At 41.2% G+C, this 27,445-nt stretch overlaps 1 protein-coding gene across 3 annotated transcripts; it reads right to left on the reverse strand.

Moving 5' to 3' along the window:
* Positions 1-791: 791 nt before the first annotated feature.
* On the reverse strand, positions 792-27,348 carry LOC105917267 (deoxyribonuclease-1-like 2). 3 transcript variants are annotated; one of them, XR_004931944.1, is made up of 11 exons: positions 27,220-27,348; positions 11,529-11,701; positions 10,702-10,790; positions 8,957-8,971; positions 7,212-7,298; positions 4,559-4,653; positions 4,363-4,475; positions 3,896-4,053; positions 3,709-3,805; positions 1,054-1,247; positions 792-1,021 (listed from the first exon to the last, which is right to left on the reverse strand). XR_004931944.1 is itself a non-coding variant. In XM_012852019.3 (10 exons), exons 2-10 carry the CDS (start codon positions 11,691-11,693, stop codon positions 1,116-1,118), a joined length of 951 nt encoding a protein of 316 aa, XP_012707473.2. In that variant the 5' UTR covers positions 11,694-11,701; positions 27,220-27,348; the 3' UTR covers positions 792-1,115. The 3 variants fall into 3 exon arrangements, 2 of the variants coding, with proteins under 2 accessions (XP_012707473.2, XP_035999184.1); XM_012852019.3 differs by having other exon boundaries at positions 792-1,247; XM_036143291.1 differs by lacking the exon at positions 8,957-8,971 and having other exon boundaries at positions 792-1,247.
* Between the last annotated feature and the right edge of the window lie 97 nt (positions 27,349-27,445).

The raw sequence follows: 27,445 nt of genomic DNA on the forward strand, positions 1-27,445 counted from the left end.
GTGGAGCGGCGTTTGGTAATGTTCTGAAGCTGATGGAGGGAGACGTGGCATTGTTGCCCAACATGAGATTTAAAGGTGTGGTGGTAATCCATTTTAACTCCAAGGTTAGTAACTGGTGGGGAGAGGCGAGTGTTGTAACCAGAGAAGGTGCTGGTTATGGTGGATGAGTCTGGTGGCAGGTATCTACCGTCATGGCTTCTGTCTTTGAGATATTATAGAAAGTCGTTGCACATTCTCACCTTTATCTTCTCCTGAAACATGGCGAGTTGAGATGAGGAAGGCAACGATGATGATGATAGAGTAATAAACAGCATAAGGAGAGTTATAGATTAAGGATTAGTTATCAATAGCTCAACACATTGTCCTCCCCTCACCCCGTCTTCTTTATGATGTTTGTCCCGTTTGACTCCCAGTTAAATCATTGCATTTATGTTTAATACATTTTTAAACTATATTTCATGCATCTTCTGTTTTACTTGACTTCAGGACTAAAGGACAGTGATTGCTTTGACTCCCAGGACACCTGCTGGCCGCCGTGGTTCTTTACCTTCGTCACCAACATTTCATCCACTCTCGCAATAAATATTTCATCTTTGCTTGATTAACATGTTGTGGAAACGTAACCTAAAAATGACAGCTTCAGATTTCAACAGAAACAACTTTAAAGAGTTTTTAAAAATCCAGATTTTATTCATGTTCTTACACTTCCTGACATCTTCAAACTATTTACATGAGTTTTTGTACATAATCAGAAAACTGTATAGAAAAAGATGAAAAAAAAGGAGAATTTACCCCCAAATTCTGATTTAATAAAAACAACTATTCTAAAATTTCTCATTTAAAAACATGAAAGGTAAAAAAACAACTGTTCCTCCAGTTTGGAGCCAGTTTCTGCCTTTATGTGTCTGCAGGTCAAGAGTTAAACAACATAGATTAGATCTAATGAATCGGCACACAGATTATAACTAATCTCCTAAAACTAAATCTGCAGTAAAATGTTCTTTATGTGCGTTTGTCTCATATTGTTGCTGCTGGATAATCACGGTTCAGCATCAGGTAAACAAACTGCTTCATAAAACCCACAAGAGAATGGGTGTCTAGACTCAATCAGACGATCACAGAGCAGGAAGGAAGAACTGGATGATTGCAGAGACACCGAGGAGGATCAGCAGGGGCGGGGCCAGATGGAGGAAGGCGGAGCCTTTTAATCGCACCTCGATTGGATAGTGGTCGCTAACATCCAGCACCTGGCAGACAGAAGCAACAGAACCCAGAGTTTAGTTTGAATCTAAGGGTGAGAGACAGAACTGGCACGAGAATTTAACGGTCCAACCACAAACGTTCATTACTGGAATTTTATTTGATAGAACCCTGAACTGGTGCATCATTGTGAAGTAGAAGGAACATTAAGGATAATATTCAAAAGCAATTTTCAAATAAATTCTAAAAAGTGTGTTTAATGCATTTGCAATTAGATCCTTTTACTCATAGAATACAGTACAACCGTCCTCCAGAAGTCTGTTAAGTTCCCAAAGGTTCTTCAGAGAACATTAGAGAATGACCAGCATTATGGAGACCAAGGAACCCAGCAGAAGGGTCATGGAGAAAGTTCTGGGTCCGGTTCTACGACAACAGATCTCTGTTCAATCCATCCTGTGAACATGGAGAGGATGGACCCCTGCAGACCTACCAAAGCATGGACGTGTTGTGCTTTCAGCCAGGAGAGAGTAGAAGATCAGACCGTAAGTTTAAAGACGCCTGAAATGTGAGACTTTTACAGGCATGAAGGAACTAACACCATCACTGCTGACGCTGCTATTTATCACGCTACCCCAGATTTATCTTCCCTTCCCGCTACACAGGAGAGAGCCAACATGGGCGCAGACCAGAAAAGTAGGTAAATGGTTTCAGAAAATATGTTTAAGCAATTGTGAAAATCTGTAAAAGAATGTCAGTACTCGAATCATTCCCTTCAACTATTGTCCTGAAATCAGCCGCTGGGCTGATATTCACCAGACAATACCTAACAGACAGATAGTTAATTATTAAACATTAGATAACTTAAAACACGCGTAACGGCACAGCAGACGTCCACCTGGACTGACAGGCTGGACCAGGAGAGCATTAATCAGAGAAGCAGGAGGACCATGGTGGCTCTGGAGGAGCTGCAGAGACCCACAGCTCTGTTGACACGACTAATATCAGCCATGCATTTTACAACGGTGGCCATCATGACAGAGTGGCAAGAAGAAACCTAAACGAGGTCCTGTTTTCAGTAAATCATGTAGGAAAAGCTGCTCTGGTCAGAGAAGACCAGACATGCCACGGTAGACATGCCACGGTAAAGCGTGTGGTGGCAGCATCATGCTGTGGGCCTTTCAGGGCAGCAGGTGATGAGGAGATGGATGGAGCTAAAGCCAGGAGGCGAGGCAGGTTCATTTATGAAGCACCGTTCAGTAACACGACGATTCAAAGTGCTGAACATGAACAGAAAAACGTTACAGAGGGAAATATTACATGGAAAGAACATTAACAAAGGAATAAATTAAGTAAATCCTCGACTAGACTTTAGTTTCACTGAAACAAGCTTCATAGCCAACATCCAAAGCTCAATAATTTCTATTCATTGAACTCACAGAAAGCATAGAATCACTGGTCTTAATTGTTTCTATTCATACTAAATAAACTAAATCCTTGCGGGTTTCTGATCTAAGCAGTTTTGTCCAACTTTTCTAAGAGCTTCAATTAAGCAGACTTCTTTGGCTTCAACATAATAAAAATAAAGTAAGTAAATCCTTAAAGCTACAACTTAACGTCTCTGGTCTGACCAGGTCCTCTGCGGAGGCCGCAGGAGACCCCAGACTGGGGTGGATGGTTCAAATCCCAGTAGGATAACCACCCACCCAACATCCCCCGTATCTATTAACAGCACTGACACTAGGTTTGTTACTAGTAACTAATGTCTGGGCGCAATGATTGACGATAAGCTGCTCTTTAATATAAACAGAAAGAATCTGTAAAAAGACAAAAGGGCAGCAGAGGCTGAACTTTTGGAGGAAGTTAAAAACCTTCAGTGTGAACAGCAGCAGGAGCCTTTTGAATCTGTCCTAACTTTTTCTGGTTAGGTTGATTGGTTTGGAAATCAAATCAAATGGTCATAATTGTGGTGGTCCGACCTCCTCTAAAGGGTCCTTTTGCTCGTCGTACCACTCTGAAAGCAAAACGGCTGCACAGATCATCTCCAAGCAGTTGCTCTAAAGCAGAGACTGATGAAAACTTTAGAATCACCTGGTTAAGTGAACAGGTGAAGGGAAGCCAGGCTGGGTTTTTAACTTTCTGAAGCCGGAGTGATTCACCTCTGACTAAAAGCAACAGATGCAAGAACCGCTTTGAACCCACAGCTATCAGGTTCCCACATTTAAAAAAAATCTAGATGTTATAATTCCTTTTATGAACTGCTGTTCAGATGTTGATGAATTTTAGTTGTTGTGGCGCATGTCTGAGCGCCTCGCTGCAAGACAAATATAACAAAGGAACTGAACTGACATACATCCGGATATATCATGGGATGTCTGAGATAAAAGCAGATTCAGGGCTAAAGTGGCCTAGTCAAAGTCTGTACCTAAATCCAAATAGAAAGATCCTTCCATGTGATCTAGAACAGTCTCCCCTGCCGTCTTACACGAGGATCAGCCGGATCAGTCTCACCTTTGTCCGCCTGAGCTTGAACTCTTTGCCGAAGTTGAAGACTTTTCCAGAGAACGGCCTGATGGCCTTCAGGAAGTCCTGTCCATGAACCACGATCCTAAAATACACCAGGCGGGGGGGAGGAAGCAGGTTAGAGGAGACGCCTTCCCTCTGGTGCGTTGGATCAACTTCCCACCTGAACACCGACCTGTCGTAGGCGCAGTCCGTCAGGTCGGTGACGGTGGTGTCCACGCCGTCGCCTATCAGCCAGGAGAAGTTGGAGTTGGTGTAGAGGCGGATGCTCTTCTTGTCGTGCCGGGTGACGTAGGCGCAGCCGGCGTGGAAATCTCCCAGGAACATCACGTTCTGCACACAGATTCAAACCGCGTCAAGTTTGATCTGTTTGGGCAGGAAACGACAGCCGGACCCTCGACTCAACACTTCCTAGGACGGAGCTCTCTAGATTTTCCCAGGACAGACGAAAGCAGTTCTAGGTCTGCTCTCTGGTCTGATCCGGGTGGAAAACACTCAGGACCTTCTTAGCTACTCATCACTGCAGCTCTGCCCCGTCTCCCCATCTACGACTCCATCCCTCCAGCACCAAGCTCGTCTACCGAGGAGCCAGAGGCTTCATCTCATAAGTTTTCCTCCAGAGTAAAACGTCTGCTTCCTCACCGTGTTGTTCCACATTTCACTGACTTTCTCAAAGACATCGTAGAGCGAGTCGATCTCCTGGACGGCCTGCTCCGGCTCGCTGTGGAGGGGAACCAAAATAAACTCCTTGATATCTGGAGAAAAAAAAATATTTTAAAACAGATCAACAGGAGAAAATCTAAAGATTTTTTAGTTGTTCTTTTTAAACTCTACAGACCTGTTTTATTGCTGTAGAATTGGACGACAAACGGCGGTCTGACGAAGGCGTTCCCCTCATACTGGTGCTGACCCGTTACGTTAACGATGTCCCTCCTGGTCAGACAGAAAAGTTCACAAATCATTACATGGGTTCAAAAAGCAAACGAGGCTTCCTGCATCGGTTACATGTAAACCACACGTCAAACTTAAGGCCCGCGGGCCGAATCCGGCCCGTCAAGGTAGTTTATCTGGACCTGAAGAGCCAAAAAAGGCAGATCATGTCATAAAGTAGAGAGATAAATCCTTTTAAAGTGTATAAAGGGGCTAAAACTGAGCCTCCTGTAGGGAATGTTTATTTATTTTAACTGCAGTAACATCATCCTGCCACTAGATGTCAGTTTTCCCACAACACATTAAAACAACCCAGAAACGTCCAAAAAGAGAAGAAGTGATGCAGAATGATGAGCTTAAAGTGTAACTTACCCAAATATCAACTTTTTTTTTTACAGATAAACAGTATAAACTGGCCTAAGGGTGCTACTTTTATGTTATTGTGCATTTTTCTATATTTCTATGTGAACTGAAATGAAATTATGAAATCAAAAGTATGATCTATACAGGAGCAACTGGCCCTTTTAATGACTTCATGATGCCAAAGTGGCCCATTGTAGAAATTAGTTTTACACCCCTGATGTAAACAATCGTAAAAAGAGAAAAAAGAAAGGAGAGAAAAAATGAAAAAAATATAATAAAAAATCTAATTATACAAAAAACTATAAAACAAGTGTAATTTATTTAAAAACACTCAAATAAGAAAGAAACAAACAGAGAAAGGAACCACGGCTGTTCCATATATCTCACACAAAGCTTTTTATGTAACTTGATAGTCTGACTCAGAAACCTACAATGCTGCATTTCTACAGTTTACAGCCAAGATTAGAGCAGAACTGGGTGAAATGATCCAGAATCATCTCATCTGAGGCTGAATGCAGCTTTCATTCCCAGGTTAATGGTGATTCTGCAGTGTATTTACATGATGTTATTTTTGATACATATCTATCAGTAATGTGGATATTAAAGTGGATAAAGTAAATAACAATAAAAGTGCTACATCAGTCTTAAGTTCACAAAATAACGGCACTTCACTGTAGTCTAATATAGCATTTAAAACCAGGAAAAGCAGCACGTAGGCCAATGCAATATCACAATGTTATCATAATCAACATCTAAGACTACATCTAGTCTTATGTCACAATATCCATATAATATTGCTTAACTTGTTTTAGTCAATGAAAATGCTTAACTTTTCAATTTCTAATGCTAATTGAGTTGTTATAATTTAGCTCAGTTTACTCTTTATGTTTGGAGTGATACAGAGCAAGCTTTACTATCAGTAACGCTCATCTATTTATCTCTTTTTAGATGTGTTTCCTAAATATCTAAGACCTGCTTCCACTGAACTGTTAATAGAAGCCAAAGATACATTGTTTTTTAGAATAGTGTCAGACCTCTCAACTTTTATCAAAAGTTAGGAGTGAGATTATGCTAATTTGGGGGCGGGGCTTGTTTGGGGGCGGGGCTAACCGGACCCTGGAAGAGCCGGTGGAGTCAACTCCATCTCATTTTTATCCCACCAGACAATGAAGTAGACATGTATTACTTGTGTTAAAAAGAGAAAGAGACATATTAATACTTTATTGTTCGGTTAATGGATTAAAACATAAATAATACACAATTGTTCAAATAATACTGAATCAAATTAAGTAGATTTTAATTATTGACCGAATTATTATACTGTTGCACATTCATCTATGGGTTGTTTATCATTGTAAATCTATAACCTGATTGGTGAATCAGGCTGAGTTTCATCAAGCCTTTATGATCCCCTCAGCAGCAACACTGAAGCACACAGAGGTTCCCGCTGCGTCTTTACGCACGATCCAGCTGCTGATGTCTCCTCTCTTTTCAGCTCAATGCAATTCTAGACAGTAACAGTTAATAACATTCTCATCACCTTTCACAGCGACAGGTTTCTCAGTCAGTCGCCGCGCTGACCAGACAAATCTCTATTGCTCTCGTCAGTGCGCTCTGGGCGCACTGACGCCCAGAAAGCACTTGCTCCGAGGGAAAGGAGGGGAGGGAGAGGAGCAAGCGCGGAGGCACAGAAATACGGTGCATGTAGTTAAAAAAATGCAGAATTAATAAAAACGAAACTTATAAACTGACCAAGTGGCGTTTTAAACTGCATCTGGTTAGCAGAACTGTTTTATGATCCAGCGTGCAGCCATGACTGGTTCTGAATGGACCGGTCATCTTGCAGCAGCTCCGCCCCCGCCCCCTCCTGTGTACGCGGTACAGGACCTTACCGGCTTATTTTCACCACTGTTAAGACTAAAATTATTCATAACTCTGATCACTCTTCCTGCTGCTCTGTTAACATGAACTGCAGCAGGAATTACTGATGGCCACAAGCTGTGAAAGAAGCTGAAACAGCTCAACAGAAGGCGGAGTTTTGTCGTCCGCAGCCCAGATGGGCTTTGTGATTTTTATGCGTGAGAAATTCCATGTTTGCGTGTGAAATGTCTTGTGTTGCGTGTGAGCGTGTGAAGTTAGTGAAATGCGTGTGTCACACGGTCAATGCGTGAGAGTTGAGAGCTATGATAGTGTCCTACCTGTAGATGAAGACGTACTGCTGCATGTTATCAGCGGACTTTCCCAGAACTTTACTCGACACAGACGCATAAGGAAGTTTGTCATACCTCAATAAATGACAGAAAAACAACATTTATGAAGCACAGCAGTTCCCATTCCACTTAAAATCAGCTGCATACAAACTATTCAGTCTCACATTTCCGCTGAAAGTTACTCTACAGGGTATCTGGAACCATTTTACATAGAATAAGGCTTTAACCACTAATTTCTGATATCATTTTTATATATACTGTTAATAGCTGCTACTTTAAAGTGATCATGAAGAAAAAGTAATAATCTAAACTGATTTGTGTTCAACAGAAATCAGTCTATTACAACCCAGCTAGGTCAACTGATGAGTCAAATTCTGTGTTTTTACAAACAGCACCGAGGGAAAAGCTAACAGCGCTGATATTAGGGTTAGAAATTTACCGACTACTTACTCAAAATACGGGACATTTCGAGTAAAATGGGACGTCTTGGTCAAAATGGGACAATTGGCAACCCTAGGTGCCGCCTGGAATTATGGGCCCCATGACAAAAAGATCTAAATCATCCCCAAAGCTCATATAAATATATAAAACTTTCTTTTTGGGGGCCCCTGTTAGTCCCTAGAAATCCTAACTTCCCCCCTATACAACGCCTCTGTGCGTTTGCTAAGTTATCCACAATCATTTAGCATTTACAGATGCTAACTAATGTGCTAACGACAGCTAGGCTAACGTAGCTTTGCCGTGGCTATTAGCATCACATGTCCCTTAGGTTAGAAAATTGGTGGCATTTGCCCGTGCTGTCCTTTGTTACCACCAGGCTAAACACTTTTAGCAACAAGAACAGATTCCTCTGCATTTTATGCATACAGACACTTAAAGTAGGATCATCATCAAATGATCACAAAAGCAAGGTTAGTAAAAAAAAAAGATTAAATCCCAAGTTTACTTATTTGACCATGTTTTTACTCTTAAAAAAAAAAGCCAAAAAAGAATTATTTTCCAATCACCCAATATTTAAATTTGAATAACACCAGAAATACAAAGAGAGAAATCAGACCGAAAATATGAATCAATGGTAGACGCCTCTGGAGAGAAAGAATCTCTGTGCAAAGCAAAAACCACTGCAGCTCAAGTCTTAAAAGACATTTCAGTTTTACAGTTTACACGGCGCTAAAGTGTGATTCTCATATTGGTAAATTAATCCAAAGTTCTTGGCCCCGTCTTGCCACAAGATGCTGTTTTTCCCCCCAATAAATGTAGTTAGGCCCAAAATTATCCATACCTTGCAGAGTTATCCTTTAATTTTACAAATTTATTATGACCAAAAGTGTCAATAAAGCTGTTTACAGTCATTATTGAGACGAGTTCAGATGGTTTAGGTCCATTTTATATTTTATATGGATATTAAATAAAAGCAGGTCAAATTGTATTTGTCTTACATTGTTTCATCGTCTTTTCAGAACCGCCCGTCTCATTTCTTGTCGAAAACACACTTCTTGGTTCAATAAAGTTACTTTTAAATCCAATTCTGCCAGGAGTATGAATAATCTTGGGGCGTAACTGTACAGCTGATTGATATCGAATCATATCATGCAGCTTTACAGGCTCAATGTTAATGTTTATGTAAAAAAATACCCAGAATAAAGCAATAACAATTCCTACAGAGATCAGGATTAGTGAAGTAAAAGGTGATTATTTCTTAAAAGGTCCACCTGAATTAAAATTCACTGTACCTTGTAGATTTCCACCTGGAGGCAGACGGCAGACACAAAGGATTATTATTATTATGGTAATAATGTGCATGTTGTTAGAGTACAGTTTCTGTGAATCTGTGACAGAGTCGAGTTAAACGAGCATTAATGAACCCAAACTGTATTGATACGGTCGGTACCGTGTCACTGTGCTGCTCTAAACCGACATCTGCTGGACCTTAAACACCATTTCTGACCTCCAGCTGAAACGGATCTGACCCTGATATTTACAGCAGCTGTGGCGTCTCTGCATGTGGGGCCACCAGGTGGCGCTGTGGAGCTCCATGGTCACATTAATCAGCTGACAGGATCGTTCTTTATAGAGCAATGTTGTAAAAAGACAGATTCCCTTACCAGTAAAATTCAGTTATAAACATTGTGTCTATATATCAAAGTCAGCCAGAAAACTAAAAAGCTCAGCAGCTAAATCCTCCTGAGGCGTCTTGATATTGATACCAACGTATGTTTAAATAATGAACATCTGTAATCTCAGTGAGCATGCCCAGTACGCTCTCAGCAGACATAGTGGGGCACAAATCCTACGGCCCTGAGATGGGATCGACCAATCAGAATGCTGGAAATGCTGACGTTACATTTACGCTCTGCTGGGTAGAGTGAGAGCATCAAGGCAGATTTATTTATATAACACATTTCAGTACAAGGACAATGCAAAGTGCTTTAAATGATTAAAACAATGAAAAATAAAAACACAATAAAAGCAAATAAAAAAAAACAGTTGGAATAAATTGTAGGAACATTTAAACCAAATAAAAAACAGGAAAATGGAAACTAAAAGTAAATATTAATCTAGTGCTGGTTGTCCTTGCCGGCTCATTGAAGGGTTGATGTGAATCTTTTCGATTGAATAACTTAATATGATTAAGGCTTTATTTTTATTTTCTACTTATCGTATTTACAATTGATCAGGTGTTGAGTGTTTGTGCCCGACTGAACTCACCATGCCAGAGACGCCACTGTACAGTAATAAAAGTTATTTTCGTCATGTTGTATTACTTAATATCTCAGTCTAATTTGTTTAAGTTTAAAATATATTTCATGTCTCTAAAGGTGAATGTGTCATAATAAAGAATATTAAGCGAACGTTTTGTGCATGGCGTTGCTTACCGACGTGTTATTTATGCAAGGAGATTTTTTTATTAAGGTTTTTATTTAAAAAGTGTTTCCAGAGTTTTGGCATTTAGGACGATTCTTTATTCTGAGGCAAGTTCACAGCTTTTGGAACAGTTTGGCGCCTCGTTGGCAGGAGAAACAGCGGCCGCATCCATCAGGTGGCTTTTATAAATTACAGAAGCTTCGCTCCATGAGCTTAACGCAGGCGGCTGCTGGACCCACCACTAGGAGACCCAAGCTGAGCTGGTCCTCACATCTCCTCCATGGCCACCATCCGGTCTGTTCCTCCTTCTCTCTGTGGTTCAGTTCAACTAAAAAACAGAACCGGTCCAAACTGTAGGCTCTTCATCTGATGGATCCTGAAGAGCCAGAGGATCCGGATCGGTACCATGCAGATCTATTGTCGCTCATTAGTTAAAAACGTATAAATTCTGGTTTTAATACATGAGGGGAATTTGCTGCTGAGCAGTGGAAAGGCTGGAGCCTGTTAGCGGTACGGAGCTCAGACCCAGAGGGTGCAACGCTGCAGACTGGTTGGTTGGAGGTAAAAACGCTGGAGCTACAGAGGAGTATGGAGACATTTTACAGGACTTTACCTGTTGAGTAAAGTCAGCAGAGGTTTGACTGCTTTGCCGTCTGAATCGACCACATCCTGCAGGAGACAGATGTCACATTTGGAGACGACCTGCAGAGACACACAAGAAGAACAGCGTCAGGGAAAAGAAACTAGAAATCTAAATGTTTGCTTCCCGTCTTCTCAGTTATTTACTTTTTACTTTGTTTGGATGAGATGTTTAAATCGCTCAGCTCTGTTCTGACGTTTTAGCTTCAATAACGACATTAATCTTTTGATCTAGAGCTCTGCAGCCATATTTACATATTTACTAGATTTGTCCTCAGTTCAGCTGAATAAAACTCGTTCAGAGCCTCATGTTGTTGGACCTTTGGAAAAAAGAAAGCATAATATAAAAAATGTCTCCCAGAGGAAATTTGATTCATATTTTAAGAATCACCAAATAAAAATAGAACTTAAAACAGAGGGTGGATACATTTTCTTCCACAAAAGGCTGATATTTGTGGAAAATGATTGTTTTCAACTAAACGAAAAAAACAGAAAAATGTTACTGGTACTTTCATAGTGGTTCTGTTGTGGAAATCCAATACAATTATTCTACAAAAATACTAAAAACTGAATTTGTTACTATACATTTCAAAACTTTAGTGTTTCTTTTTCCATCCGCTTGAGGCTGGTCCAGAATAAAACCTGCTTTAGAAGAAACCTCATTAATAAACAAAGAGACGCTAGATGCTCGTTCAAAGATGGATTAAGTCTGAACAGCAGCAGCAGGGCGTGTGTGTGTGTCTCAGGTGTGTGTCAGGTGTGTGTAGGTGTGTGTCTCAGGTGTGTGTAGGTGTGTCCTACCTTTGTCAGAGTGTGCAGCACGTTAGGCTTTGCTGCTTTCGCTGAGTTGAAGCGGTTCACGTTGAAAGAGCAGATCCTGAATCCTGACACTAAAGCTGCTCCGAACAACAGGCTGAAGACAGAAAACAGTAGTAGACTACAAAGGTTGGAAGAGCGCCCCCTCATGGCTGGATCTGTGAAGGCAACGACAAACAAAGTTTAATTCTCACTAAACAGGTCGGCATTATGATCAAAACTACTCGCTAGTCTAAATCTTCTGCAATTAGGTTCTTAAACTCTAATTAAGTGTCTTGTTTGTGTTTCTGACCATATTGTGTGAAAATATCTGTTTTTCTGTGCATGTCTGGCCGGGTCGCTGCTATGAATCGCCCTTCATGAGACTAATAAAGTTTTTCTGATTCTGAATCATCATTTGATAATCAACATCAAGGAATCTACAGACAGGACGATCTTAATGACATCATGCCCTGAAATATAAAACCTTGCAACTGAAAGAGGTTGCGCTTCTTTACCGTGACGTTAGTGACGTATAAAAAAGGTAAAATGTGACGATTATTCAGTGACAAAATGTTTGTACGTGTAATAAGAAACAGCGAGTCAGTCTGCAGGGACAAAGAAATACTACCAGACCGATGATTAAATTCAGTTCTGAATTCCCCATTTCTATAATTTTAATTCTAGAACCTTCTAAAACCAGATGGACTTGACTCATCTGGCTCCATTGTTAATATTTTACACCTTTAAAAAAGGTAAATGTATCAACGACACAGTTTGTACGGTTGTTATATGTTGAGTCAGGGCTGCTGCTGTGTCAGAAGAACAAAGAAAAATTTTATTTGCAAGAAATTATAGGAAAAATAAGCGATGTTCGCAGGTATGCCATGAAAAGTAGTTATAAAGTAGTAATACTAAAATGAAACATTTTACCAGGCTGAATAATGGGTAAATAAAATAATATATATTACAAGGATGACAATATTAATTTAAAGTAATTTATCAGTGGAGTTTATGAAGGGAACAGAGTCAGAATTTCATTTTCGCATTAAACCACTATGGTTTAAGCTAGTTGCCTATGCTAGCATTCTGACTTAACGACTCTTGTGTTTATGTCTTCCTTCCTCCATTATGAACTAATATAAATTTACAACTGACCAGAGATTTTTTTTTTATGTTTTAGCTAGTGTTGCGCCGATACCATTTTTTGGCACCGATACTGATACCTGATACCTGGCTGTGCAGTATTGGCCGATACCATCTGTTTGAAACAGATGTGTGTGTATATATGAAGAACTGCATACTACTTAGGGTAGTAGAACTTTTTATTACCTAACTGGAATTGGTGACAATAGTTGAATAAACTTCTGGCTCTCAAAGGCTAAAATAGTGCAACATCATGAAATTATAACATGTATAATAGTAGTCAGGAGAGAGATGGCTGCGTTCAAGTGACATACAAACATCAAAATGGTATCGGTGCCTATTTGTTGATACTCGCCGATACCGATACCACCATTTTACTGCTGGATCAGAACCCCGTCCCATACTGGTATCGGTATCGGTGCAATGCTAGTTTTAGCCTCTCTCTCCTCCTTCTGCCCCTTCCGCTGCCTCTGTGTGTCTCTGTCTCTTAGTCTGGCAGCATGGACTGGATGGATTGTTTATTAAAACAAATTAATCCTTTACCGAGCATTTCATTTTGCCACTCAGCGATCACCAACAAGGTCACTGGAACACACCAGGAAATGTCCCAATGACCAGTCCGCCCCTTAGAAATCTCAGCTTTAAGGCACAAAACCAAGAAAACTGGGATACAGAAATGCAGCCTGAGCTGTTAAATAATTAATTCACAGCGTGGAGATCTTTATGTAGATCTATCTACTATAGTTGCACAGTTCCCACTTGTAGGTTAGTGTTTAAAGAGAGTAAATATTTCTATGTATCATAGCATCAACAGTTTCCTCAGCTTTAATTTGAGTGGCAGTTTATAAAAATCAGCTAAGAATTAAGAGGTGCTACGACCATTTTTCAACATGTGTGTTCATTCAACATTAGAACGGCTTGGTTTTGTTAACAAGACTCAATACACAGTAATGGTGCCTGTGTCAGCATGTCTCCGTTTATAGGACGTCTTACCCAGTAATAAGATAAGACATTTCTTTATTGTCCCACAACGGGGAAATCCGGGTGTTGGCAAAGAGACAGAATTACGCACAATTAACAGTAGGCCAAGTAAAACAAAAAAAAACAAGCTATTCTTCTCTAAAGTTAGTTCTAAAGAAACGGCAAGGATAAAAAAATAAAACGTAATTACTAAATATTGCACAATTATTAATAAAATGGCAATCAGGAAAAATAAGATGAAATATTCAGGTTTAAAAGTGAAAAAACAAATAAGCAAACACACGAGTAAATAAATGGGCAGCGCTGTGCGAGGGAGGGTTTGAGCAACGTACATAAGAGTGTTGACTCTGCTAACAACCAATCAGAGCCAGACATTCCTCCTGGCTCTGATTGGTTGTTTCTGACCGGGCGCGGTGGATTTCTGCAGTTGGCAGCAGGACCACTGGGGGGCGCCAGAGGAGCTGGATTGGTTTCACAGATTATCTTTTTCATATTTTACTGTTAGGACATAAAGACAGTTTTAATAAATATGTAAAAAGTTTTAATTTCACAAAACTTACCTACTGCAGCTTTAACCAAACTGGTTGAATAGTGTTTGTGTTCTAAGACAAGCAGATGTGGCCGAGTCTCAGAGACAACATCACATTTACAGTATATATGTGTTACTACGTTCACATTTTATTCAGAGAATCACTCATCCTGCCTTAAGTGATAAAATTAAAGCCACAAGCGTCACACTTGAGTGAGCACAGCGACATTACAGCCTGCTGCAGGTGAGCGTCTCTTTAGATTAGTGTTGCACCGATACCATTTTTTTGGCCCCGATACTGATACCCGATACCTGGCTGTGCAGTATTGGCCGATACCGATACCATCTGTTTGACACTGATGTGTGTATATATATATATGAAGAGCTGCATACTACTTAGGGTAGTAGAACTTTTTATTACCTATCTGGAATTGGTGACAATAGTTGAATAAACTTTTGGCTCTCAAATGCCAAAATAGTGCAACTTTCATGAACTTGTATAACATGTATAATACTAGTCAGGAGAGAGAAGGCTGCGTTCAAGTGACATACAAACATCAAAATGGTATCGGTGCCTATTTGTTGGTACTCGCCGATACCGATACCACCATTTTAGTGCTGGATCAGAACCCCGTCCCATACTGGTATCAGTATCAGTGCATCACTAGTTTAGATTAGCTAAAAATATCCGTTTATGTGCAGACAGTAGAACTAACCAACATCACCTGTCGGATCTGAAACCGTCCTTACAGCTTGAAAACGAGTAGAGAAGCAAATCTGAGCCTCCTGATCAGGAAGGCTTTTTCACACAGAGCTCCACAGCCGTGGTGTCTGCTGGTTTCCTCCAACCATCAACGCTGAACCTGAAGGCGACACGAGCTGAGGGCGTGTTCAGACACGAGTGACCGCAGGTAACAACACCGCCGGCTGAAAAACAGAAACCTCCTCACCGTCCTGGCTTTTCATGAATCTGAGCTCTGGGAATCTTCACCTCCAGCTGACTCTGATCCAACCAGACTAACGGACCGGGCCGGACCGGACCGCACACCGGCAGAGTTCTGCCTCACAAACCGTTTGCTCACCTTCAGCATCAAGTTCAGTGAAACCTCTTTGTGTCACACAAACACTTCATCAGCAGAAAAGACATACGCTGTTTCCACCAAACCTAAAACAGATTCATTTGAGAAGATCTTCATCTGTGAAACCTTAAATCCTTCTGGAGGTGCGACCAATCAGGACAACCGACAGGCCAGGGCGTCACGATGGGGTTAAAACAAGCAGACCCACAGGTTAGATCTTCCCCTACAGAGACAGATCGTAGCTCACCATCATGTATGACATTTAGTCACCTTTGTCACCTTTGTGCTCAATGCAGACAAAACTAAATGTATGCTTTTCACAGACCTTCGGAACAGGCCACTGAATGTTCCCTCAGTGGTTACTCTTGATGGACGTGAAATACAGACTGTTACAACTTATAAGTATCTTGGTATTGTTATTGATGACTGCCTATCATTTAAGCCTCATGTTCACTGTCTAGTGAGAAAGTTGAGACTAAAATTGGGTTTTTACTTTCGAAATAAGCTGTGCTTTTCTTTTAATGTAAAGAAACGGTTAGTGGCATTCACTTTTTTAACTGTGCTGGATTATGGTGATATATTATATATCCATTCATCTACTCAATGCCTTCAGATGATTGACGCAGCCTATCACGCATCGTTGAGATTTATTACTAATTGTAAAGCTCGCACCCATCACTGTGAGCTGTATTCTCGTGTAGGGTGGTCTGCTTTGGCTACACGGAGGCTTTGTCATTGGTATACATTTATATATAAGGCTATTCTTGGTGCGCTTCCATCTTATTTATGTTCACTTCTTATGAAAAAAAGTACTGGTCATTACTCTCTCCGTTCTCAGGCTGTTGTCTTGTTTTTTGTCCCACGTGTCAGTACTGAGCTGGGTAAAAAGGCCTTTGCTTACTCTGCTCCCTCTACGTGGAATTTGCTGCAAAACAACTTGAAACTTAGTAAATTGGTTCCTTTGAGTATTTTTAAGCTGAGAATGAGATGCTTTGAGTTGGACTCCCTCACATGTCAATGTTTTAAATGAGATTTTTGTTGTAAGTGCATATTTGGCTTTTCTTGTGTGTGTCTTTGTACGTATGTAATGATGAGATGTAATTTTGATGCCTATCTTGGCCAGGTCTCCCTTGCAAAAGAGATTTTTAATCTCAATGGGTATAACCTGGTTAAATAAAGGATAAATAATAAAATAAAAAAAATAGCTACAGAAATGACTCAATTCAACCAATTAGGCATCAATTAGGAGCCAAACTGCCTGGAGAGCAACCAGAGCTCACAGCAGAGGTGGTTTAGATGATGGCGGAGGGACCTGCTGGGGTGGAGGGTTTAGTTACAGCGAGCTGAAGACGAGGACGGAGCTCATCAGAGCGGGACAGGCCAGACTGGAGACAAATTCTGGGATGATGTCTGCTTGTAAACACTAGGAGCAGCTGAACGTGTGCATTGATGCCTCCAGCAGCTTTAAAGGGGAGGGGGGGAGGGGGGGCAAATAAGCAACTTCACATTTAAAAAGAAGCCCAAATAAAACAAGTCCGCAACTCAAAATTGGCAACTGACTTTAGAAGGAAAAACAAGCTTAAAAAGCTTATAATAAGCAGACTTGGCAACACTGACCACATGTGCGGTTGCTAGCATGTTGTTGAAGAACAGGCCTGAAGTCCTTGGGTTCTCCATTGGATCCCAGGCTGTAAGTCACCAGCAGGAGGTGCAGAGTACTCCTCAACCCGCCATTTATCCTCAGGCCAAACAAAAACGCACCTCTTACCTTCTAAAGCTGATAAAACACTGAGCAGCGACCGCTATGAGCCGGCAGCTCGCTGTGAGCTCGTCGTAAGGCGATAGCGTGCCTCATGCAGACACGCCCACAACAGACAGGGACAAACCTACAACCTCATAACGGTCGTATCGTTTGAGGAGCTTTATGGAGCGAAAGCTAAACGGTTCACTACAGATTTCCAGGTTTAGTGAAATAAGATAATCCACTAAACAAAAGGTGAGTTTCACGGTTAGCTGCTAGCTGTCATCACCACTGCAGTGTTTGCTGCAGAGCTGCTAAACAAGGTCATGGAGTTCCTCGCTAACAAATTACATGAATCTGCACCCTTTTTATTTCCCGCTGCGATTTTGTAGTCCAAGCTGAAGGATGCTGAAACTACAAGTGGATAAGTGAAATGTTCGGCTGTTGGGTGCATTAACCCACCTGGTTCATTGCACAGCCCCCCAGCAGACTACAAAAATGGCCGAATGGGGTGGAGTGGAACGGCCTGCACCAAAACCAGTGGCTCTCTGACGCAGCTCAGAACAGAAGAAGAGTAAAAATGGGGAACGTGGGGTAAATTACAGAGGAACTTAGACCAAAGCTGGAGACGCTTCAGTCACCCTGTCATCCAGCAGCTCAGTCAGTTTCAGGCTTGTTGATCCCTGTCCGCCCCTCCCAGTCCCGCCAGCTGGAAGAACCAGAGGAGCAACTTTATTCAGGGCGATCATCTGCAGCGCAGCGAAACACCCACTGACCTACCAACAAGCTACAGCAGCCCTCAAAACCTGATGAAGCTCTGAATCCACTGCTGGGATCTCATTCAGATTTTTATTTATAGATCCATGAAGAAGCTCCAGAGAGGGTAAAATTCAGGTTTTAACATGATTGTGACGTCATTGCCTCTTATCCAAGCAGCAGGGTGTAAGACTTGTGGTTCTAACTAAAGAAAACACGATAACATCACAGCATGCTTCACATTGTTCAGCTATAAAGTCAGGAGTTAAAAATCAAACCTCCAAATGTGGCACAACTAAACCGGTCTCAGTCAGCTCTGTTTGTTTTCCTTCATAAAACAGAATAAAATACTAAATTTGGAGTTTCAGGGACAAACCTGACAGATTAACTGTCATGTTTAGAGAAACATGTCTGAAGAGACCTGCTCTGGATTCTCAGAACAGCTTGTTAAATTCCTGGAAGAGTCGCTCTCTCCATGCTGGTAGCTCATTGCAATGCAGATCCTTTGTTGTTCTTCTCTGATCCTGGCAGGTGACAGCCTAAACGCTGCTGATTGTGTTCAGGGGTTCCAGGAATCTGGCTTTATAGGAACCAATGCTTGTGTTCATGTGCTTTTCTTTCCACTGAAAAGAGATTCATGTCTAGGTAATGCACAGCTGCTGTTAAAGAAGACGTTTATAGTACAGACTGACGTCAGAAAACAAGTCAAACTTTCCACTGTTTCTCTAACAAACAGAAAAGTAATTTCTTTTGGCCACTGGATTAGGAAACCGTTGGGAATCTAATCTGTCGGACAGATTCCAATTTGTTCATGTTAATAATAAATCTTCCTCAAACTCTAGGGTCACCTGTGGAGTACCACAGGGTTCAGTCCTTGGACCAATTCTATTTACTATATATATGCTTCCGATTGGTAAAATTATCAGACAGCATGGGATTAATTTCCAGTGTTATGCTGATGATACTCAGCTATATTTATCCATAAATCCTGATGAATCCAATCAGTTACTTCGACTGCAGTCATGTCTTGATGACATCAAAAGCTGGATGACTTTAAATTTCCTGCATTTGAATTCTGACAAGACAGAAGTTGTAAACTTTGGACCAGAATCCTCAAAAAATAAAGTTCTTAATCAATCACTTAATCTGGATGGCATTAACTTGGCCTCTGGTAATAAAGTTAAAAATCTTGGTGTTGTTTTCGACCAAGACATGTCATTTAAATCTCATAGTAAACAGGTTTCCAGAGTTTCCTTTTTTCACCTCAGGAATATCGGCAAAATTAGAAACATTCTGTCCAGGAGTGATGCTGAAAAACTAGTCCATGCATTTGTTACTTCAAGGCTGGACTATTGTAATTCTTTACTATCAGGAATTCCACAAAATGCAGTTCAAAGCCTTCAGCTGATCCAAAATGCTGCAGCAAGAGTTCTGATGAAAATCAACAAGAGGGATCATATTTCTCCAATTTTAGCTTCCCTTCATTGGCTTCCTGTTAAATCAAGAATAGAATTTAAAATTCTCCTTCTAACGTATAAAGCCCTTAATAATCAAGCTCCATCATATATCAGAGCTCTGATTACCCCGTATGTTCCTAACAGAGCACTTCGCTCTCAGACTGCAGGTCTGCTGGTGGTTCCTAGAGTCTCTAAAAGTAGAATGGGAGGCAGATCCTTTAGCTATCAGGCTCCTCTCCTGTGGAACCAACTCCCAGTTTTGGTCCGTGAGGCAGACACCCTGTCTACTTTTAAGACTAGGCTTAAAACTTTTCTTTGTGACAAAGCTTCTAGTCAGAGTGGCTCATGTTACCCTGAGCTATCTCTATAGTTATGCTGCTAGGGGAGGCAGATCATCTGCTATTACTATATAACATAGAAAGTGATCTTCAGATTTCTTTAATTTCGAGGTCTTTCAGAGCTTTATTTTTGGACTTTGACTTTAAGGAACAAGGGCAGAACCAACTTCGTCACGGTCTTAACAGTTAGTTCATTTAGTGAGTCAGCAGACTGACCACTGAGGCAACCACAGGCACAGTGAGCATAAAGGTTCTTGGGGAAAAACAACATGCATTACTGTGGTTTTGTAAGTTTTCTACGCTATCTGTGAAACCGTCTCCAGATATCTGTAAATAACTTCAATATGTAAACAAATAGCTTTGCTCTCTGACTGATCCTAATCAGCCACAGACTATGTTTTTCTCAGTGTCAGAGCCAAATGAGTGAGCGTGTTTAACTGCAGCCTGGTTGTATGTCAGTATTTTGTTTCCCTTCCATGCACTACACATTTAGCATTAGCTTAAACTGACCTTTAACAGCCAAAACAACTTAATGTTAGTTTTCTCCTAACAGTAGAGGCATTGAGTTTTAGTGAAGGTGTCCATAAAACATTTTTTTTATCTGTTCTAGTGCAATTAAATCCTCTTGAGTAAAACCAAGATCAATTATGTGGAGAAAAGTGAGACTTCCAGCTGCTTCCCTTCACTGAGGCTCTTTTACATAACCACTAAATCGCTCGCTGGCAGAAAGCATTCTGGTCAAAACTGTTGCAGAAATCCATGAAAGGAATTTAAATATTATGAATCAAGTTGATAGAACAGAAATAAAACACCCAAGTATAAAAGTTGACGAGGACTGAAGTGGACCAGGTGGGGGTGCCCTTTATTCCCCTTCCCAATCTGAACAAAGGTGAGTAAACTCACTGATTTTCCTGTTTACTCTGGGTTATAATTTATGTTTATTACATTTATTTATTTTGAAGAGCTGCGCCTGAGAAGTTAAACGCCATTTTGGGAAGTTTCTGTCCAGAGTTTTATCATATTGCTACTTTTTTTTTCTCCAAACTGATCTTTTCTGCTGCAGCTCAGCCTCTCAGCTGGATGGTCTGAACCAGTTTTTCCTGTTATTGTCGGAGCAAAAAACGCAACACTCAGCGCTGACTGTCTGAAGGATTTACGTAACATAAACCGTCCAAGCGATGCGTGTCCATGCGAAGACACGTTAAAGACGAGAAAACTCACACAGCGCACGTCAAGTTAGCTCCACACAGGAGAAAGACCAGCTCTGTGACTTTAACACAAAACAGACTAGGCTTGGAACGAGATACTAAAACATGACGATAATTCTCAAGAAGAGAGATCCAAACATCACCAGCGTGCGAGATTACCCAAAACGTTAAAGGTCACAGAGAGACGGAAGCAGAGACGAGGATGAGAGACGTAGGATACCAGACACCGTCAGCGCTACGTTTACTAAGACCATGTAGCTTTAGCCGGTATGTCTTCCGATCTTTCAGTAATTTCATTATAATGTCGGCCACCAGGCAGATTACAGCAGATCTGGCGATAATCTCTGCAGTCAGACATCATTTTCCAACTATTCTGTTGCATAAAGTGCAGAAAAAAAACATCAAACGAAGACAATGCACCGGATCTAAAAGTCTCCGTCAGCAGCAGACAGAGGGAGACGTTCACAGCCGCTCAGTAAATGCATGTTCAACCGTCTGAATGTTACAAAACTCTGATTTTTTCGTCTCTGTTTACAGGTTTTGATGCTGCTGAGGACTGAATGTTCACACGAATAACATCAAAACATACTCATGTTGGCTCAACACGGCCACATGACTTAGTTATGAAACTTATATGTGGGTTATTACGGCGCCCACACGACACAGGATACTAATAATAACGGCTCTGAGATGGAGTAAAAAGACATTTTGAAACCTTTTGAAATGAAAGTTAATTTATTTTCAACCAGGCAGGTGTTTTCTTTGCCATTTATGATCAGATGAATGCTGTCCAACAACCAATCACCTGGTTAACACCTGACGGGCCGTAATGAGCTTAATGAAGCTGAACCGCATCTGATTCTCAATTCAAAAATAAAATCCTTAACTCATCAAAAATTAACTGTATGAGTGATTCTCAGTCCTGGTCCCCAGGGCCCACTCCTTCAGGTTTTAGATGCATCTCTGCTCCACAACGACCGTGCTCTGCAGGGCCTGGAGCTGAGCCGTCCGTCTGGATCCGGCGGGATGGAGGCGGGATGCTTCTTTTCAGGACAGAGCTGTTCTACTAGTAAAGAGCTGAAAACAGGATTTACGCCTCAGAATGAGGGGAAAACTTTAAAATATGGATTATGCAAAGCTGGGCTGGAGCTTTCAGGGAGTGAGAACGGGTTTTAACCGTTCGCTCTGTAAGGACAGAGAACTGGGACCTGAGAGCAGCGCCGTCCTTTAGCAGATCATCTGCTGCTGGTCCTGGACCAGCCAGCCTCTGATAGACCTAACCGACCCACGCAGGACAACCGGAAGCATTAAACCCTCCAGTATTAACTCTGTCTTTAGTTTCCACATGTTAATCTTTAACTCTAGAAGTTAACACGTTAACCTGACCCCAGTGGAGCAGGGAGAAACTCAACATGTCTTTGTTTTCGCTCTTTAAAAAGGCAACACGAAGGTCTTCTGGACTTTGCAAACGATTCATTTTCTCACAGTTTTTCTAATTTATGTTACTGTTTAACATGAACTTTGCAATCGCTATGCAATGCATCCATTATTACCTGAATATGCCGTATTATCAGTAAATAATTGTGCCGTATTTTTCCCTTTCTGATAAATTTGTTCTCTCCTGGTTCATGCCAGAATTTCCCCGTTGTGGGACAATAACGGTATTTCTATTCATTTCAAATAATTCTGGTTCCACTACCTGGTTCAGCATCGGGTTCAACCCGGTTTCTAATTTAGCCCCACCCCCCGTTTGGACACCTTAACCCTTTCAGATGAACCGCAGCGTTCAAGAAGCTAAAGGCTGGTCAGATATGAAGTCTGTGAAGCCGATTTAAATTTAATTCACCCGTGTCTTCGACGCGTTAAAGCATTTAGAAACATGGAGAATAAGCAGAGGTGGTGCTAGACTTTTGGGGCCCTAACAGCAAGTCCTCTGTGGTGCCCCCCATCTGAAAAATGAACAATAATACAGTATTTGTCTCTTTATTTACAAAACAAGTTTTCCAAACTATTGTTTGGAAAACAGCTGCAATAAATAAAAGAAATTTAAATCTCGGAAAGAAAAAAAAAAAGCTAATCTCCCATCAACAACAGTGCCGATACTCCCACACAAGATAAGTGAATTTTATCAATCATTAAGAAAGACAACAGATTTTAGGTGGGATTAAAATCAAACAAAACCCTGGAAATGTTCGTTTCTCATTCATTATATAGTGGCGAACTTGACGTATTGACACCGGTAATTTTGTACCAACGTGCGCTCATATGGAGTAAAAATGTACCTTTTATGCTTCCTGTGCTTTTCATGGGGGCAGCCATCTTGGCAAATAACACAGCGTCACTTTCGTAATCGTGTCGTACCGACAGCAACCGGCCCCCAATGCCAGCGTGCATGCATAGTTTACATGTACGAGTCAAATAGTGAACAGATCTGTCCTGAATATCGCCTCAACATTACGACAACAAAACACACGACTGCGTTGGTAACAGCTGGAGTGACTCGATAATGATGATCGTGACCAAATAGGAGTTTTTTTCCCCGTTCATCTTCATGGACCCAGAGGAAATGCCGAGAATGTCAACGTTGGACAGGAGCTTGTAAGCGAGGGTTCTCTACATTTGGTTGGTGGTAAGGAGCCAACAATTAGATGTCCAGACCTGATACCAGCGACCTGTGCAGGTACGTTTGGCTTTTTCTCAGCTGAATGAAAACGTCTTCATACGATCCATTAATGTGTGTACGTGAGCTTCAGTGTTGTGTTGTCCGCTTATAAGTGACTACTGGCTCGTTTTTCTCTAAAGTCTTGTGCAAATTTCACGAGTAACAGGTTCCGTTTTTTTGGTCTTTGTCCTTTTCCTGGTTAAAATGCCACTATTAGCCGGCTAACACATATGTCAGTGAGCAGGAAAGGTTCCGGTGAGTAAAAATATGAAACACATGTACATGTAATGATTGTTGAGCTTCTTTTCATAGAGAAAGTCACTTGTTTCCCTCAGGATCTGAAGCCCATTTAACAAAAGCCAGATTTGTAAACCCAGGCTAAGCGCTAAAGCCAGGCTTAAGTTAGCGTAATAAATGCGACCCGGCTTTATCCGTTTGCCAAAGCCCAATCCAGGCTCAGGAAACACGACTATATCAAGCCGGGTGTGAGTAATCCAGCTAATGTGCGTCCACGGCTGTCTAAAACAGTCCATGAGGCCGATCCCAGATTCACCGATGCCGCCATGGATGAGCTCCAGCCGATAAAGCAAACCAGCAGCATCTGTTGATGGAGGCTGATGAGGAACTGAAGCACATCAGACTAAAGAAACGCTGCTGCTGTTATAAAGGAAAACATGTTTGTTTGGAGCTACTTACATTGCAAAAAAAAAAAGTTAAACTATTTTCTCTGATCTATAGATTCTGACTGTAGAGGGCGCTGTTTCGCTGACCCATAACTCATGAAGAAGTAGATCAGACGACTTTTTGCTAAACAATGTTCACCTCATGTCAGATTTTAATAGTGGCATAAATTATTAATACAAATATTGCCTGAATTTAAAACACTAAGCATAGACTAAAACAAATTGAAATAGGTTAATGTAGTTTATCTGATATGCAATGAAATGACCTTTCCATGATAAAAACATATCAATAACATAATATTTTATCCATTAAAGGTTGTTAGGTCATTGAGCCTCATGGTTTATGTAGTTCTTTTTCCTGTTGGGGCTGTGAGATGCGTATTTTGTCCACTTCAGGGGAAATATGTCCCCTTCTGGAGGACGCAACAAAACAGCGCCCCCTACAGTCGCAGGATTTAGAGGAAAATGGTTGAACTCCAGACTTTATTGAGACCTTCGCTTCTCCATCAGCTAATTCAAATTCCTCAACACCTGCAATAGTTTATTAAAGGCCTTCCAGTCCAACTCAGAGTAAAAGTCTTCAAAAACACAGCTGAACTGTAACAATGCCCACATGGATAATAATAAAGTTAATACTGGTAAAAACTACCTTCATAATTTTAAAATAATTATAGTACCAGACTGAATATCAATGTGTATCAGTGGTATTTTAATGCATGTTAAGATACCCAAACACCTAGATAAGGAAACAATCACTGATAAGACGGGTTTCTGATGGTTGTGACCAATGACTGAACAGAGAAAGCTCCAGGATGAACTAAACCTGCTGTTAGCTCGGCCTGCAGTATCATCCAGGAAATCTGGAAAACCCCAGATTAATCATCGTGGTTTTGTGAAATAGGCATTTGGCAACACTGGTGATCTAATTTGTGTGTCTGAGGTGTGAGAAGGTGAGATGAGATGAGAGTCTGATTACAAAAATCAAAATAGCGATTTATTTCAACCATAGCTGCGATTTAATTTGGACTTTTCTCTGCTTTAACCACAAGCAACAAGAAGGGCCTGTAGATAAAGATGTTTGTTAACAGGAACTATTTAAAACAAGAACTTTAATTGTTTTTATTAATCAAAATATTATTTTTCTAGAGTATAGTTTTTAATTGAGTTGGACATCAAACCTTGTTGAACATAAAGAGCAACCAACAAACCAGTCTGTGTATTAAACAGTCTGACCAGAACTTAATGCTGTGGTGAAATTCCTGAAAGATTCTGGTAAAATAGTCTGGTTATATAAACTCTAACACAAATAAAGTTACATTATGTCGCTGCTGCAGCTCTCCATGTGGAGCAAAGCCACTTTAAACAGAATTAATGACGCCTGAAGGACGCGTCTGATCCATTAATTGTTACGTAGCCAAAAACTGAAGACCTCTGGCATTTAGAAATTGTGTTTTTTCAAATTGTGCTTAACTGTCCAGCCCTACGCTGCAGTGGGATGATTGACTCAGCCGTATTTCTACGCAGATTCAGAGGGTTTATTCCTCACCAAATGCCCTAGATTCATGGCAATGATCCCCGTTTCCAAACTGTGACTCCCCACATTCAGGCTGGAGCATGTAAGGCTGGATGTCATTTGAAGACATTCCTGACATTTTCACACAGAATTTACTGATTGTGAAATTAAGGCCGACTGACAGCTTGCAGTACGATACGAAGGTGTGTTTACGCTCTACCTGGTGCAGTCTGTACGTCACTTCCGGTTCAGTAAATAACGGCCGCGCCCGCGGGTTGTTTATGGTCTGCTGCTAATGTTATGTAGCACGTGTCAATTATAAATACACCAATGCATTAAACTAAGAATACGACACGTTTTACATGACAGTTGCTGTAAACTTTGACTTTAAAACCAGGAATCAAATGAAGTTCAGGGAAGGAAATGCATTAATACAGAACAGACTTGGTGTCGTTTCCACGCGTTGTTTGAAGCCAGTCACTAAAAATACGAAGAAGGTCTGACTTTAGAGAGGAAGCTGACCCAGATGATCAGAACAGGTTTCATTTTCCTGAGGAACATTTATTAAGAGGAACTCATCAAACCCTGAAAGTCTGCAGAGCCTCTCCATATTATTTCAGCTCAACAGACGCTGCTGATCTGAGTGAATCATCTTTAAACTAGGACAGATCAGTTCTCCTGTCTTTTGGATTTATCATTTTTCATGTTCTTCATTTGTTCAAAGAAGTTTAGTGTTGCTTCATTAGTGAAAACCTGCATGTAAATGATGCTGTTTTGTCCACAGGTTGTTTCTGTTTCTCTCCCTGTCAGCCACACTGAGGGCCGCCGCGCCCACAGCTGCTCTCAACTAAAACCTCACAACTTCGCATTTTTAAAAAAGGAAAATCCTTTTGCTTGCTTTGTTTAAATTTACATTCTCTTCATGTTTTCTGGACAGTCATGATATATTTGGAGTTATGGGAAATTGTGTATTTCCGCATTAACTTTTTTTTTGACGTTTACGCAAATTTGAACTGCTTATATCTCCCCAATTCTCTGGCGCTCCCCGGCGCTTGGTGCGTCCTTCCCGCAGCGGTGCGCCATGAATCAGTCATCTTCATGACTTCTGCTAAGATTTACACAAACTTCAGAAGTTTTACGCCGCTTTGAGAAAACCCGAAAGAGCTGGAAAGGCACATGATTCATTTTCCGCCTTTATTTGACTCTTTTAAAGCCAAACATGAACGGAGCTGTTCTGCTGGTTCGGCACTTTAACAGAACTTTAGAGTCTGCTGTGCAGCGCACGTCCGCGTCTAGCCGCAGAAACCACCCGCTCACATACAGAGACAACAGGAAGAGCCTGAAGCCGGGCAGCCCAGAGCCGGGCCAGGAGAACGTTCACGCGTGGAGATGATTAAAACGTCTCCACGGCGAGAAAGTGCGGGAATATGAGGTCTATAACTGTGAATGAACAAAAAAAAAAACTAAACAAAAAACAAAAACAAAAAAACAACAACAGAAAACCCTCACAACCCTACAGCAAAATCCAAAAATAAACACTGAACAGAACCAGTGACTCCCACTGGTTCAGCTCCAGGAAACAGTTCTGGTTCTGGTTCTCTTACCTGTTCAGGTGGGACGTGTATCGACAGCGCAACCTCCGAGTTTCACCTGCTGGGTGGAGGCTCGACCTGTCAGAGATTCCACTAATCGCACCTCCGCTAGTGACGTCACGTTGGCCACGCCCTCCACGATGTTACATTCAAGGCTCCACAACCACGATGGGAGATTCGTGCTTCAAAACAACCTTTCTGCTGTCTTCAAAAAGGTGCGTTTAGTGGCGTTCACAGG

The sequence above is a fragment of the Fundulus heteroclitus genome, chromosome 1, assembly GCF_011125445.2.
Source record: "Fundulus heteroclitus isolate FHET01 chromosome 1, MU-UCD_Fhet_4.1, whole genome shotgun sequence".
Taxonomy (NCBI): Eukaryota; Metazoa; Chordata; class Actinopteri; order Cyprinodontiformes; family Fundulidae; genus Fundulus; species Fundulus heteroclitus.